General features: G+C 39.9%; 1 protein-coding gene across 3 annotated transcripts; it reads right to left on the reverse strand.

The window, feature by feature from the left end:
• Positions 1-211: 211 nt before the first annotated feature.
• Positions 212-13,567, reverse strand: nek10 (NIMA-related kinase 10). Of its 3 annotated transcripts, XM_037072930.1 has the most exons (37): positions 13,348-13,567; positions 13,035-13,148; positions 12,842-12,902; positions 12,584-12,717; positions 11,147-11,242; positions 10,977-11,061; positions 10,845-10,886; positions 10,671-10,749; positions 10,514-10,581; positions 9,579-9,658; positions 9,411-9,497; positions 8,964-9,188; positions 7,691-7,830; positions 7,091-7,152; positions 6,920-6,991; positions 6,742-6,806; positions 6,460-6,562; positions 6,179-6,307; positions 5,929-6,066; positions 5,780-5,825; positions 5,571-5,692; positions 5,221-5,323; positions 5,032-5,107; positions 4,778-4,907; positions 4,600-4,670; positions 4,305-4,503; positions 4,125-4,212; positions 3,967-4,041; positions 3,799-3,844; positions 3,583-3,620; positions 3,396-3,496; positions 3,148-3,252; positions 2,515-2,620; positions 2,247-2,290; positions 1,831-1,886; positions 1,534-1,613; positions 212-765 (listed from the first exon to the last, which is right to left on the reverse strand). In XM_037072930.1, the coding sequence occupies exons 2-36, from the start codon at positions 13,103-13,105 to the stop codon at positions 1,577-1,579; spliced, it is 3,180 nt and encodes a 1,059-aa protein (XP_036928825.1). In that variant the 5' UTR covers positions 13,106-13,148; positions 13,348-13,567; the 3' UTR covers positions 212-765; positions 1,534-1,576. The 3 variants fall into 3 exon arrangements, with proteins under 3 accessions (XP_036928825.1, XP_036928826.1, XP_036928824.1); XM_037072931.1 differs by having other exon boundaries at positions 212-1,613; positions 9,579-9,646; XM_037072929.1 differs by having other exon boundaries at positions 212-1,613.
• Between the last annotated feature and the right edge of the window lie 199 nt (positions 13,568-13,766).

The following is a 13,766-nucleotide window of genomic DNA, read 5'->3' on the forward strand; positions in this document are numbered from 1 at the left end:
AAGGAATTGCACTGCAGCAGAGATTATAGTCAAAGTTAAAAAAAAACAAAAAAAACCTGGTGAATAAAGTCCATATTTATAGAATTAGGAGCTAATTATAATAGTACCGTCTTAATGGCTGTCACATATTTAATAATTCAATTTGCCAAAATCAGAAAAACAAAACAGAATATTTATTTTATGTATAGGAAACATGAGAAATGATCACAACTGCATTAAATATCGTTTAATCTGTGAGTTACTGCATCATCATACATTCCTTATACAGGTGATACTGTCTAAACCCTTTTGGATCAAAGTGCATACAGAGCCCTTCAGCTGCCCTCCTCAATGAAAATGTACAGTGAATATACTTACAAAGTGCATGTCAACATATAGTTAAAGTACAGCGAGAGTGGAACAGATTTTAAAAAAACGGTCCGCCAACAGCTGCAGTCAGACAACTGCAACGTGATTCTGAACCAAGGTGAAGGTTTGGTTTCTTATCAGCTCTCTGAAAGTCAACAGAATGAGGACATTTTGGCCCGCAGCCATTTGAAACACACGCTGTGATACGCCGTCCCGCAGCGAGGAGTTAAAACAGTCAAACTGCTGAGTCTGATCCTGAGAAGTTAAAGTGCTAAATGCAGACAAACCTGAAATAACAAAACTGAGAGCTTCACACGAGCTGAACCCAGCAGACAGAAGATAAAAAGCTTTGATAGCGTCGAGGTTAAGTCAGTTGTTACAGGCCGGTTCACTGTGATCTGAGAAGCTTCTCACGGTCTAAACCGACAGAAACAAACATAAATAAGCTTCATTACAAGCACATGTATACACAATAGAGTTTAAGAGCTCCAACTAGATTATTTTCATTTTTTGATTTGATAAGTGTTTTGGTTTAAACATGTCAATCAAAGTATGAATGTTTACTTTTATTTCTCTTTATAAATGACTCAATTAATCATTTATCAAAATAGTTGCTGAATAATTTGATAACAAATTAATCGATTGAAGCTCTAGTACACATATAAAATTATCTTTGGAGACCCACACAGTCACACCGAGTTCGTCTGAATAATCAGTGCCTGAGAACCGATGAGATGTGTGGAGTGGAGCTGCATTGATTAGTCAGTTTATCGCTAATCAATCTCCAGTAAAATAAGTAAATACAATTCCAAAATATTCCACAATTCGAGTTTGACGTTTTTGAGGATTTCCTGCTTTCTGACATCACATTTAAAATCTTAAATTCAAATTGTGGATTGTTGGTTGAACAAGATGGTCAGGAGCATATTTCACTGTTTTCTGGCATTTTATGGACATAACATTTAATCCATTGATTAAGAAAATAATCACCAGACTAATCATTACTGTGGTGACATTAACATATCAGCTTTGGTAACATGTGACAGCAGCCTTATCACAACATTAACTCAGCTAAGATGTCAGCAGCTTAAATACAAACAAGCTTTCCATTGTTTTAAATAAAATTATAAATTATGTATAAATGATGGATTCAAATTAAAATAATTACATCACTTGTGTACATACAGTGTTTTTGTGACCTCAGATTGATGCAAACGTTGGACGACGGTCACTTGTTGTCTTGGTCATTTCTTTTCTCTGAGATCCTTGAAAACGAACACAAAACACACAGAAGATTAAAACTACAGCGAGTCGTTTTCAATTTTGCTCTTTATTCAGAAGAAACAGTGACGTAAGAACTCAAATAAACTGACTGCACTTAAAATAAAACACTATCATTTTACCGTACAAAACTCATCTTTGTGATGACAAATCATCTGTTCAATGATGAATAACGACTGAATTTGAGTTGTCCATCATCACCTGCTGTGTGTTTCCTCGTAGTAGCTGCTCTCCTCCAGCAGCTCCTCTATGATCCCCTGAAAAGGAACATTTGAGCAGGAAATCACTTCACTGGCATCAGACAGATGTCCAATATGACTTGACATGGAAATTAAAAATGAGACACGAGATCCAGCAGGAGGAAAACAAACCTGACACTCACCTGAAACATGTCCAGAGAGTTTAAACAGTTGGTAAATATGACAGAAATGGTTGAAAGTAATTGTTTGATAACAAGACTTTTAATTTCTGAGAGCAGTATCGATCTTGTCATCTAACTCTCAGCTAGAAACTGAATCAGTGTGACGGTAATCAATAAATATAAATCAAAAAGCTTTTACTGTGTTAGACAGATGTATAATAATGAACATTTAACGGCATAAATTCTGATGACTGACCTGCATCTGCTGATAGGTGACTCCATCTTTGAGGTTCCCTTCACCTGTTAGAAGCAGAAAATCAGATGCACATTCATGACATTAAAATCTAAACATAAAGCAGTGAATTTGAAACATATAAGGCCAAAATCAGCTTGATGAAAACCTTGATATACAGTATATCACTACAGGCCAGATTCTTTGATTTTTTTTTTACGCGAGTATTTTGTGTTGTGTTGTGTTTTGCACCTGACATACAAGGTGAGGCAGCGGTGACAGTGACTCTTACCTGTACTGTCAGCGGCATTGTGGTCTCCTGTGAAGTGGTGGATCAGGGGAAACCAGTCTGAACTGGTCAAACCTGACTCCATCAGCTCTGGAGAAGCCTGGAGGAGCTGCAGCCAAACACGAAGCAGATTCTCATTTTGCTTTGGGACGGTACAAAAGTTAATGGGTGTAATAAAAAAATTATAAATGAGACTCTAATATTTTCCTTTGACCTCCTGTTGACTTACAAAAAAATAAATAATAAATCTCACAAAGTATTTCAAAATAACATGACAGCAGTGGGATTGTACGGTTTATATCATAATGAATAACTAAAGGAGGAAAGGGAATAGAGAAAAGATGATATTCCCTGGCTGAAACAAAAATACTGTTATTCTACTAACACAAACATGGATTTTAATTACATCAGAATTACAATGCTAAAAAGTTTAACTTAATTTGTGACCGCGTCTCTTAATTTAAGTATAGTTTGGAGCTAAAGCGATTAGCCCATTAATTGATCAAAATCAAAAGAAAAATAACTTGTTTATGCCAAATGTTTCTTTGTTCCAGCTTCCCACTTGTGAGGTTTCGCCCCTTATTGGAACGTTGGTCAGACAAAACAAGCTCAACTTACATAAGAGAATGTACAAACCTTGCTGAGCTCCAGCTTCAGGTTGTATGGATCGCTCCCACAGTGGAACAGAGACTTCTTAAATCTTTCGACGACCCGTCGTTTGGTGTTGTGATGTGGTGGAAGCTGGACATGAAAAAAAGACCTCTTTAATCACTGCTGTGCCCCTGAAACCCTCAGAATAACTCGGTTTGGATTTGATGAGACGTGTTCAGCTGAATTAAACTGAACTTTGAGAGGATCGAACAATAGTTGTTGTATTACTGTACTTGAGTGATGTAAATAATCTTGTGCAGCTGCACGAGGAGCCTCTGAATGGGATCATCGATCAGCCGAACCTTCTTCTGGGAGACACAGAGCCCCGCTGAACCTTCAGCGACAGCAAAACCATATAACTATATATTCTTTATGAGTCAACGATGAATGTTAAGCATTTCCATGTGGTTGAGACGGCACCTGGTCTTGGTTTAATCTTTGCAGCAGTGTGATCCCCACTGAGAGACAAGACAGAATGAAAACGCGGGTCAATAAACTGTGTCAGATGTGAACAAATTGAATTTGTCGAGCTGTGTCTGGGTGTTTGTGCATCTACAAACGTCTGCCTCTCTTTGCACATAACTGCTCGTTTCATTAAACATTAATACTGATGATAATATGAAAGTTTTAACTCACCCAGATATCATTTGGTCAGGTGTCACACAGGGACTGGACTTTAGACCTTAGAACATAAAAAATAACAAGAGATAAAAAAGAAAGACTGCCAGTTCAAATCCCAGACTGCCCCCTTCTTGTTGACAAAGGAAAAAGTATTTATCATTGAAAACCAGCTTGCTGACTCACCGTAGTGGTTTCCTGTAATAGCCGAGGTGTCGATTTTGGTATCACAAGTTTCAACATCAACATCTGAGGCCTCATCTAAAAACACAGTAACATTTAAAACGATTTACAACATGTAATCTTTTTGGTTTAAGCTCTTTCCCAGTCTCTTAAATTTGTACCTTGACTGATATTCTGCCCGCTGTGGTTTGAACTGGAGGCTTCAGAGGAGCGTGGAGTCAGACATTCAGCATTTAATGAGGATTTTTCCTAAAAAAAACAGAACATCAAGTTATTACAACAATAAATATTATCTAAATAGTGTCCAAGTATGTTCTTTAAATTCTCTACATCCATTTAACCTGAGGCAGGTCTGAGAGACATTTGCATTCGTGTCTTTCCAGGAAGTACTTCTGTGCTCGTTTCCTGTCCCTCTCTGCTCTTCTCTCCAGTGCATTCTGGGAAGCGTAGAGGCCGTCCATCAGCCTCATCATGAGGTCGGAGATCCTGGAGCTGACGGCCACAATGTCGGGCCGCTGGTCTGCATCTGGACTCAAACACCTGACGGGACGTCACGTGACAGAAGAGAATACTTTATGTGAGTGACTTTTATATTAAATACAATGAAAACCAATCAATTGTACAGAAAAGTCTCACCATCTGATCATGTCTGTGACTCTCTCTGAGAAAGCTCCTTCTTCAATTGGCTCGTACGTGGCCTCGACAATCTACCAGAACAGAATTAGACACAAGAACAATAACAGATGGCAGAGAGAAAACTATTTTTAGTCCACCGCGTGTTTGTCCGTGTGTGTGCGTGTGTGTTGTATGTAACCTTGCTTGCCAGCGACAACATGTTGCTGCTATAGAAAGGAGGCTGTAAAGCAGCCATCTGGTAGAGGATGCAGCCCAAAGCCCAGACATCAGCTTTCTCTCCATACGGCTCGTTCTTCACCACCTCTGGACTAACACACACACACACACACACCTCCCAAACTTTAGGATATCTTTCTCCTAATAACATGGATGGCAAATAAAGTTAAAGAACTACTTTCCAACAGATAAGTCGTCCTTATGAAAACTCCTCACCAGGAGTAAAGGATGGTGCCGACCACTGACGTCAGCTTGCTGTTCTCCTGTTTCTGCTTAGCGAGGCCGAAGTCAGCTTCAAGACAAAGACAGACACAGGTTCAGCTTTTATAATTACACTGGTGGACAGGGAGGGTGATGTGGATGGAGATGGCGTGGTGTGTTTAAACTTTTTAGGCTACAACTCACTGATTGTGACGTTGTCCTTTTCACCCAGCATGATGTTGTTAGGAGAGAGGTCGCGGTGGACTATTCTCTTCTCCTTGTGCAGGTACCGCAGCGCCAGACACATCTGAGGGGCAGGATAAACATTATACATTATAAATTAAGTTAAAACTTCAGAGGGACTAAGATGTTTTCATTGAGCCAAAATGTGGAAATAATGTACATTGATATTTTAGGTTATTGGCAGTGAGCACAGAAATGGACCAGACAGAAATTCCTCAGAACACACTGATCCTTTGGGAAATAATCTCCTGCTGCAATAGTTTCCCACATTTTTTATATAACTATAAAAGAGATTAGAATTAAGTTGTTACTTGTATGAAAATATTCCAGATTCTGTCCTCTGTGAACTGCTGCTGCTTCTCCTTCAGAGAGCTGAAATGTTCAGCCAGCGGGACTCCCTCGATCAGCTCCATCACGATGTACAGTCTGTCTCCTGAAATGAACAGTGAGATTCAGCTTTGAATTTTTGTTATATGTCTCCCCAGGGGCGAAAGGGACCAGTGTAAATAATTATCCTCACCTTCCAAAAATGTCTTGTAATATTTCACAACGTTTGGATGTGTCATCTTGAGAGGAAGAACAAATCAACACATAAACAACGCAAAAAACAGCTGCTCTAGATCAGACAGATTATAAATCGACTGTCAGTGATTAAAAACGAAACTCTGCCTGTTCTTTGATGATTGTGAGCTCTGAGATGATTTTCTCCACATTACTGTCTCTGGACTTCTTGTCTTTGCCGAATGCCGGGTTGTGGAGGTTCACCTCCTTCAGGGCCAGGAGGTTCTGGCCACTCTGCTTTCGCACCTGTCATCGAGTATATTTGTTGGAACCAATAACACTTCATGTGAGCTACCTGAAGCATGAAGTCACTAAGAAACAAAATTGATCCAACCCAATTCCACACTTTTTTTTTTACCTTAAAGACGCTTCCAAAGGCCCCGGTGCCCAGATGGTCCAGTATTGAGTAACCGTTGATGACTTTAAGGGGAGGTCGGTTCTGGTCCACAGCCTCGATGCTCTCTCTTAGACTGTCAAGTTCTTCTTCCTGCGTTACAAAAAACACAACACCCCATCAATTTTTTCACAGAAAATAACTCTCCCTGTCAGTTTTATCTTGTTTATTAATATTTATTTTAATTTCGCGGCCCGAAACCAGCTGAATGAACAGATGGATCCATTTAGAAGCTGTTCTCTTACAGTGTAGTGCGAAACTTTGGTTTGCAGTCCCTCGTAGGCCCTGAGGTCCCGTACATAATGTCCAACATCAATAAACAACTCAAAAAGGTCCGTGGGAAAGAGTCTGAAACGGATCAAAGATTACATAACAGCTCTGGAGAACATTCAGAGAGATTTTCCACAACAGATCCAACAGTAGCCACACTGAAACAGTTTATGCATGAGATGAAGTTGAAGTTACATATGTGTCTCTCTAGGATAAATATTTAAATGTGTGTGTGTATATACGCTGTGTAACATCACCTCTTAAACAGATGTCTGTTTCTTTCCATGCTAAAGAGAAACCGGAGGGTCCGAAATGCATAGCACTGCCAATAAACAAACACATTTATAACTATGTCACTTCCTGGTAGATACATCAGATATAAACTATCTTCATTTACATTATAATGTCATTTAATACTCATATGAAGTCATATACCTGTAAGGATGTGACCTTTGGTCCAGAGTTTTTGGGTAAAATCAACTTTGTGATTATATAGACCCCATTCTCCTGAGAAAAGATTCATTCAATTAATGCATTTTCGAATGTTTTATGTATGTAGATTGGATACGAAGTTGTCCTGCTCGATGACTAAAGACTTTTCTTTACCTGCACAATGTGGTGAGAAGATGTGTCATCTAGACTGAGTTCAGTCAGCACTGTACAGCAGGCTGGAAAATGGATTAAAGAGAAGAGAAGTCGTACATGCAATCTGATCTGTCTCAGACATCCCAATGAACAGCTGTGAACGCTAACAAGCCACTCCCCAAACGCCAGACAGAACCAACACTGGAAACAGTGATGACTTTAAACTGTTGAATTCAAAGTTCCTCTGCAGCTCTAACAAAAAAAAAAAACATGTTTTTTATTTTTTCTTATGTCAAATTAGTTTATGTCTTTTTCTACAAACTAGAAACAAACAGAACATTCACTACTTCCTCCAGAATTATAGAGACAGTATATCTGTCTCTAAGTGGTCTGGATTTTTTCAGTGGCAGGAATAAACTGTTTACATTCTCTCTACCTGATAAGACTCGACTGGGGGTGGAATTCACCACACAGTGTACAACACTAGTAAAACTTTACTGGCCTGTATCACCATCTTACATTACTCAGATTCTTACTGGATGATTTCTAAATCTCAAGAGACCCTGCAGAAAAAAAACACATTATTTCATGAGGCATGTGATAATTTGTTTGGTCTCTGACCTGACTGCAGGGCCATCGTGTTGTCCACCTCCTCCTGCCGGCTCAGCTCCTCCCTGATGTGCTGTCTTTGGATACGGCCGGCTGCGTTGGCGCTGGAGAGCGTCTCGATGGACGAGCGGTCAGACACATACTGCCTGTCACTGTGAGAGTTATTTTGTATATATCAAACTCCTTTAAGTACATTCTTAAACTGTTTATTATGTGCTCAAATTAACCATAATCCGAAAAACCTAACCAGAAATCCTACATGCAACACATCTTTGCATGTAATGTAGTTTAGTAAAATGGTTCCTGCATTATCCCGGACAAATAAACTAATAAATAAATGGATTAAATAAAAACAGCAGCACTTTTCCATCATTTGTTTTGGACTCAGGTGACTCAGGTGTAAAAATGTTGGGAGGTAAATCTGAATGTGTTTCAGACGAGAAAAAATGCCAGAAAGCTCATGAAGCTCACCTACTAATCAACATCCTGCTGATACATCATAGTACATTTTGATGTATCAGGGCAGCATGAATCTTCTCACTTCACAAATTCTCTAAGATACTTCAGCGATGTAGTGTTTTACATCCATAAAGTTGGAAGACTGAGAGGTGTGCTGACTTTTTTATGGGTTAAGCTCTTCGTTTTTTTAGTGGCTCTTTAAATCATTTCAATGTGGACATAAAAGTACCTGCTGTAGCTTCAAACAGTGAATACAGGTGGATAACGTTAACAAAAGTAAAAGGTTTTGGTTGAAAGATAAGTCAGTGAACAGAGAGGCTGCTGTACCTTTGACTACATCGAGTCACACAATATTAGATTTTTTAAAAATCTCCTCAAAAGCACTTTGAGAACCTTCAAGATACTTGCTCTTGCCATCCATTCCAACCAATTACAGTCATTCAGGTCATAGTTATTCTAAGTGCTGCATCGAAGTCAGCTGGACTTGTTTCAGTTTCTTGAAGAGGTTTCACCCATAAGAGGCTTCGTCAGACCTGAAGAGACGTGAAATGTCTTCAAGAAATATTATAAGATATTCCAACATATTGTAAGGATGTCTGTAAGACAGAGATGTCACAGAGTATTAACACAAAATAACGTCCTTGTACTGTGATGCAGCCTTTAAAACTAGGAAAGGACAACACATGTGACATAACATCTCAAATACAAGATCACATCATTAATACTGATTTATTGCCCAGTTCTACTAATATTGTAAATAATACAATAGCATTTATATGATTTGATATAGACATTATATAAGCTTTAATTCTTCTGTCTCACAAACCTGTTGAGCAGCCGGAGAAGCTGCTGCACCCCGCCCCAGCTCCTGATCTCCGTCCTGGTGTCGGGGTCCTCACAGAGCTGGACCAGGACCCAGGCGACGCTCCACAGCAGCTTCAGGTGCTGCCCGTACAGCAGGCTGAGCAGCACCGGGAGACCCTCCAGCTCCCTCACCTGCTCCCTCACCTGCCACACCGGGGACAGGAGCCTCAGCAGCTCCGCACTCAGTCTGGAGGGAAAACATCAGGTTCAGTCCGGCCTTGCTTCTTTCCATGTTTTTACTGTGTTTGCTGATAATTCATTTGTTAAAATCTGTCTGTGTTCTTATAGGAGATAAAACAATATAACAAGAGATGAGATAAGCTAAGACGAGATGCAATAGTTTGTGCCCCATCTTAGACACAACATGTTGTCTGACAGTTACAAACTCATCAACAAAGTGTTTTCTAACCTCTTTGACAGGAGGTCGTATTCCTGCAGTATCGTGAGCAGGTTCTCCACTATAGGCAGCTCTCCAATCTGCTCCTTGCATTCTGGGCTGCAGAGGAGGAAAAAAAAAAATCTTGCAACGGATGAAATCCTAAATGTAGTTAATGCACTAGATGAAGTATTTGCTTACCTCTCAGCCAAAGTGTTGAGCGCCAGCAGGGCTCCCAGCAGGACACTGCTATCTGTGGTGGAGAGGAGCTTCACCAGAGTCTATAAATAGTTTATTTCAATAGAGACCAGAATCTTTTCCACAAAGCTCAATAAGTGATGAAGATTTTTTTAATAATAAACTGAGAGCAGAGACCATCATGCTACAAGAAAAGTGTAACCTAATATTGTCAGAAATTTGAAGACTGGGTAATCATTTGCAAACATTCACACACTGGAAGCTGCACAGTTTATTATCAACCACACCAGCAACACAACTGACAATCTGGCTGTTCCTAGCAACGATAACAGCTACAGCAGAACTTACGTGAAAGGTGTATCCTCAGTAGAATCCAATGTTTGGGATGGATTTAATCACAATCTATCAGTTAGAATTTCACATTTCCGCCTGTTAGTGGTCATGAATGAAGAAAAGCTCACAAATTTCTTGTGTAATTTCATTAACGTTGGAAAGTCAGGACACCAAATCCACCAGCCTCCATTTGCAGAGGTGGGATTCTATCTTTGTAAAACACACAAACTTGACTAAAACTTGTCTAAACTGTCTTAGTTCATCTAGCCACTGTTTCAGTGATCACAGTGTTTCTGCAAATGGAGTCTAGTTGCTTTAGCGAGCTGCTGTTTCTTCTTAAAGAAAAAGGTGTGTCACTGTAGGGATCCGCTCCATGCTGTCAGACACTTTGAATAACAGTCTGAGCCTGTCAGCGGCAAAAACAAGTGATAAAACAAACACTAGTTGAAACGGAATACAAAAACTATACAGGAGAAAAACAAAAATATTCTCCATTTAAAATCAAATAAAAATGTAGTGAGCGAGTGATCTGGCTTTACGTTCAGCTCAGACATGATTTGAATACCACATAATCACAGATAACCTTATCACAGCCTCTCACTCACCCTGTGAGCGCCGCTCTCGGTGACCCAGACCCTCTGATTCTCACCGGCAGACAGCTTCTGAAACACGTCTGCAGAGCAATCAGCAAACACAGCGCTGAGGAGGACGTACTCGGGGCTCGTATCAACAGTTTCATGACATTGTCATCAGTTTACTCACAGGTCATCGTGACCAGCTTCTGCACCGCAAACGCCTGCTCACCACGAGATATATACATGGCAGTGACAGACTCCAGATACTGAGAGAGCAACAGAGCAGCGGTGAGGATGACGTGGAAAAAATCACTGAACAAAGCCTGTTAAGGCATGTGAGGAAATCTTAGAAAGCATTTACCCTGGCTAGTAAATTGACACCTTGGAGTTGATGCAGGATTTTCTAAAAGGAAGCAGTTAAAAGAGGCATTTACACAGAGGAAGTATTCATACAGTGAAAGTTACAAATGATAGTTGTTTTTTCATGTAGTACCTGATGGTGGGGATCTCTGATCAATAATCGTAGGCAGATCAGAACTCTAAGGACATTCTCAGCTGGTGCATGGTCAATCCATTCACTATACAAGAAGTACATATTGTTAGTTATGTCAGCCTTGTGTAAGACAAGAGAAGAAATATGAATGTATTTACAGCATATTTCACCTGCAGAGTCGGTTCTTGACCAAAGACGTGAGGATGTCAGAGAACAGTGTATGCAGCGGGTGGCTGCTGAAACATCTTTGGTCTTTGTACATGATGCTGAAAAATGAACAAATCTATAACTGAGTGCTAAATGGTCTTATTGGACTTATTTGACCTTCAAAGAAACAGTTTATCTTACACATCAACTTCTGTGCTCTATTGAGTGTGAGACAGGCCTTAATTTATCTCAGAAAACACTATAATACAGTTTGCATCGTGGGTGTAGGAGATCAATACTCTCCTCACTAACACTCCTCTACACTACGGAGCAGCTTAAAAATGTAACAATGATTTAACACGGCTGTGAAAGGATTCTTCTTCCAACTAAGACTCAAACTGTACCTCTTATTTAATGACCTGAAGATGCCCCTTTCAGCTGGATTACTGCAATGCTCTTTATTTGGGATTTAGCCTGTCATCCGTGCCTCGCCTGCAGCTGGTGCAGAATGTGGCTGCTAGAAAACTGACTCTTTACCAGGAGGAGAGACGGCATCAAGTTTAGGACTGTGTTTAAGGGTTTATAATTTGTTTTTTAAAGCTTTTCTCAGCCCCCAGTTGAGGCTTGCGGGGGGGGAAGGTGATTGTGCATTCACAGCGGATGCCCCAAAGCTCCAGAACAATCTACCATTTTCAATCACATGTTCCCCCCTGCAGACACTTTTAAGGCTAAAGTTAAATCTGTTTTCTTTAAACGAGAACGAGAGTGTTGTTAAGGTCTCATGTTTTTCTTTTCACCCCTCTGATTACCTCTCTTGTTCTTATTTATCCTTGTATGCGATAGTATTTTTATGTTATCTATACTGCTCTTTTGTTTTTACAATGTCATGCTATTGTTTCTATGTTATTTAATTATACAGCAGTGGATGCTATTGAATGAGCTTTATGATCAGACTTGATTTGACTTGATCTGATCTTTACGAACGAAGTATAGGTGAAAAATGAATTGTTTGTATCCGTAACAAAACTCAGATATAATTCCCCCCCAAATAACAGAGTCCCAGTAAAATATACACACTTATATCCACTCAAAGAAAGCCCAGATGATTGTTAGTGAGGAATTATGGGAGGTAATAAAAGTAAAGATTTGACTTTTAGATTATTATTTGGACATTTAAACTTTACTATTTTAGAGAAAGGCTTAAATTGAGCTTTGTTACAGCTTCATAGTGAGTTTTGTGTCCCTAAGAACTTACATTTTATAGGGTTCTTTATTGGATATATTTCAATATATCTGTTTAGACTTGTCACACTTGCTTTTTATCTTTCTTCATGTTTTATTGTTGTGCACCAAAACGCCAAAGCAAATTCCTCACATGCGACAACCTACTTGGCAATAAACCGGATTCTGATTCAGAGATGATGAGGGTAAAACAAAATGACAGACAGTTGATTGAAAACCTGAATTTTTCCAGTTCAGACACTTCACTGTTGATGTCGCTCTCACTCCTGTGTCTGCTGGTGTCTTTTGGAGGATGTGGGCCTGATCTGCTGGTCCCACTGCTGCGTGCTTTACTGTGACTCAACACTGCCGCCTGCAACACAGGGAGTCTCAGACCACAACGTACACTGTACACAGATATGAAGAAATACGAGCCGCTTTGTTATCAAAACGTCTAGACACGTAGTCTCAGAGTGGCGTCATTTGTTGCTGTTCACCTCTTGTCTGGGGCTGCTTTTGGCAAGCAGGGACTGAAGCCTCCTGAGATCATGAGATGCCCTACAAGAGAGAAGTCGAAGAGAGAGAGAGAAAAAAAAAAAAGTCTTATCAGGTGATGTGTTTTGGGCATATCAGGAAAACACATCTGAAGTTTGGGAACATAACCTTGGGGAGGAGATGACCCCAGCTTACTTGCTCTGGGTTCCTCTGGATCTCAGGGGCAACTTTTCTCCTTGTCTCACTTTTCTAACTGAATTGGACATTTTCAGCTTCCCCCTTTGTTTCCATGAGTGACCTGTGGCTCAACTGCAGACATTTCAGGCACATTATGACAGTTAGCTTGCTTTCAGTGACTTCAGTGACTATGTTTGTTTCACATACAAACATAGTTAGCCTCTGCTAGCTAGACTAACTTATATATACGTTTGGCTAAAGGAAGCAGGTAAACTGAGCTGACCTTGTTTGTCAGGGCAGTTTTAAAACAGTCAAGTCAAACGTCTCTTACCCTTCCTCCACCCGGCGTAGATTGTTATTTTGGACGGCTAAATATGAATTTAGCTTCATTAAATATCCTCAGTCGAGTATATAGGTAAGTTTTTATTCCTCAAACAGCAGACGCCCCTATATTAGCAAATAAGAAACCACAATGCTCAGATTCACTGCATGTTCAACCAATCCAAGCAGGCAGTATTAGAGAGTCGTGGTTGCTATGGAAGCAACGGACGCTATTCGCATTCCGTCGTCGAGCGTTTAAACTCACTGAAATGTCGTTTGACACACAAACACAAACACACATATATATTTCAAATTAACTGTGATAATTTAAACGTGAGGAAATGGACAGGAATTTAATTAATCAACTGATGGTACATGAACAAATCACGCCCAGTTCTTATTCAATTAAACCGCAAGAGCATGGGGACC

The sequence above is a fragment of the Acanthopagrus latus genome, chromosome 17, assembly GCF_904848185.1.
Source record: "Acanthopagrus latus isolate v.2019 chromosome 17, fAcaLat1.1, whole genome shotgun sequence".
Lineage (NCBI taxonomy): Eukaryota > Metazoa > Chordata > Actinopteri > Spariformes > Sparidae > Acanthopagrus > Acanthopagrus latus.

What these genes read in the sequence shown, in the direction of transcription:
- nek10 (XM_037072930.1), bottom strand. Translation starts at nt 13,105, where the DNA reads ATGTCCAATTCAGTTAGAAAAGTGAGACAAGGAGAAAAGTTGCCCCTG. An exon ending in TTACAAGACATTTTTGGAAG is followed by an intron (nt 5,693 to 5,779) that starts GTGAGGATAATT and finishes TGTTCATTTCAG; the next exon opens with GAGACAGACTGTACATCGTG. An exon ending in AAAGATTAAACCAAGACCAG is followed by an intron (nt 3,497 to 3,582) that starts GTGCCGTCTCAA and finishes CTGTCGCTGAAG; the next exon opens with GTTCAGCGGGGCTCTGTGTC.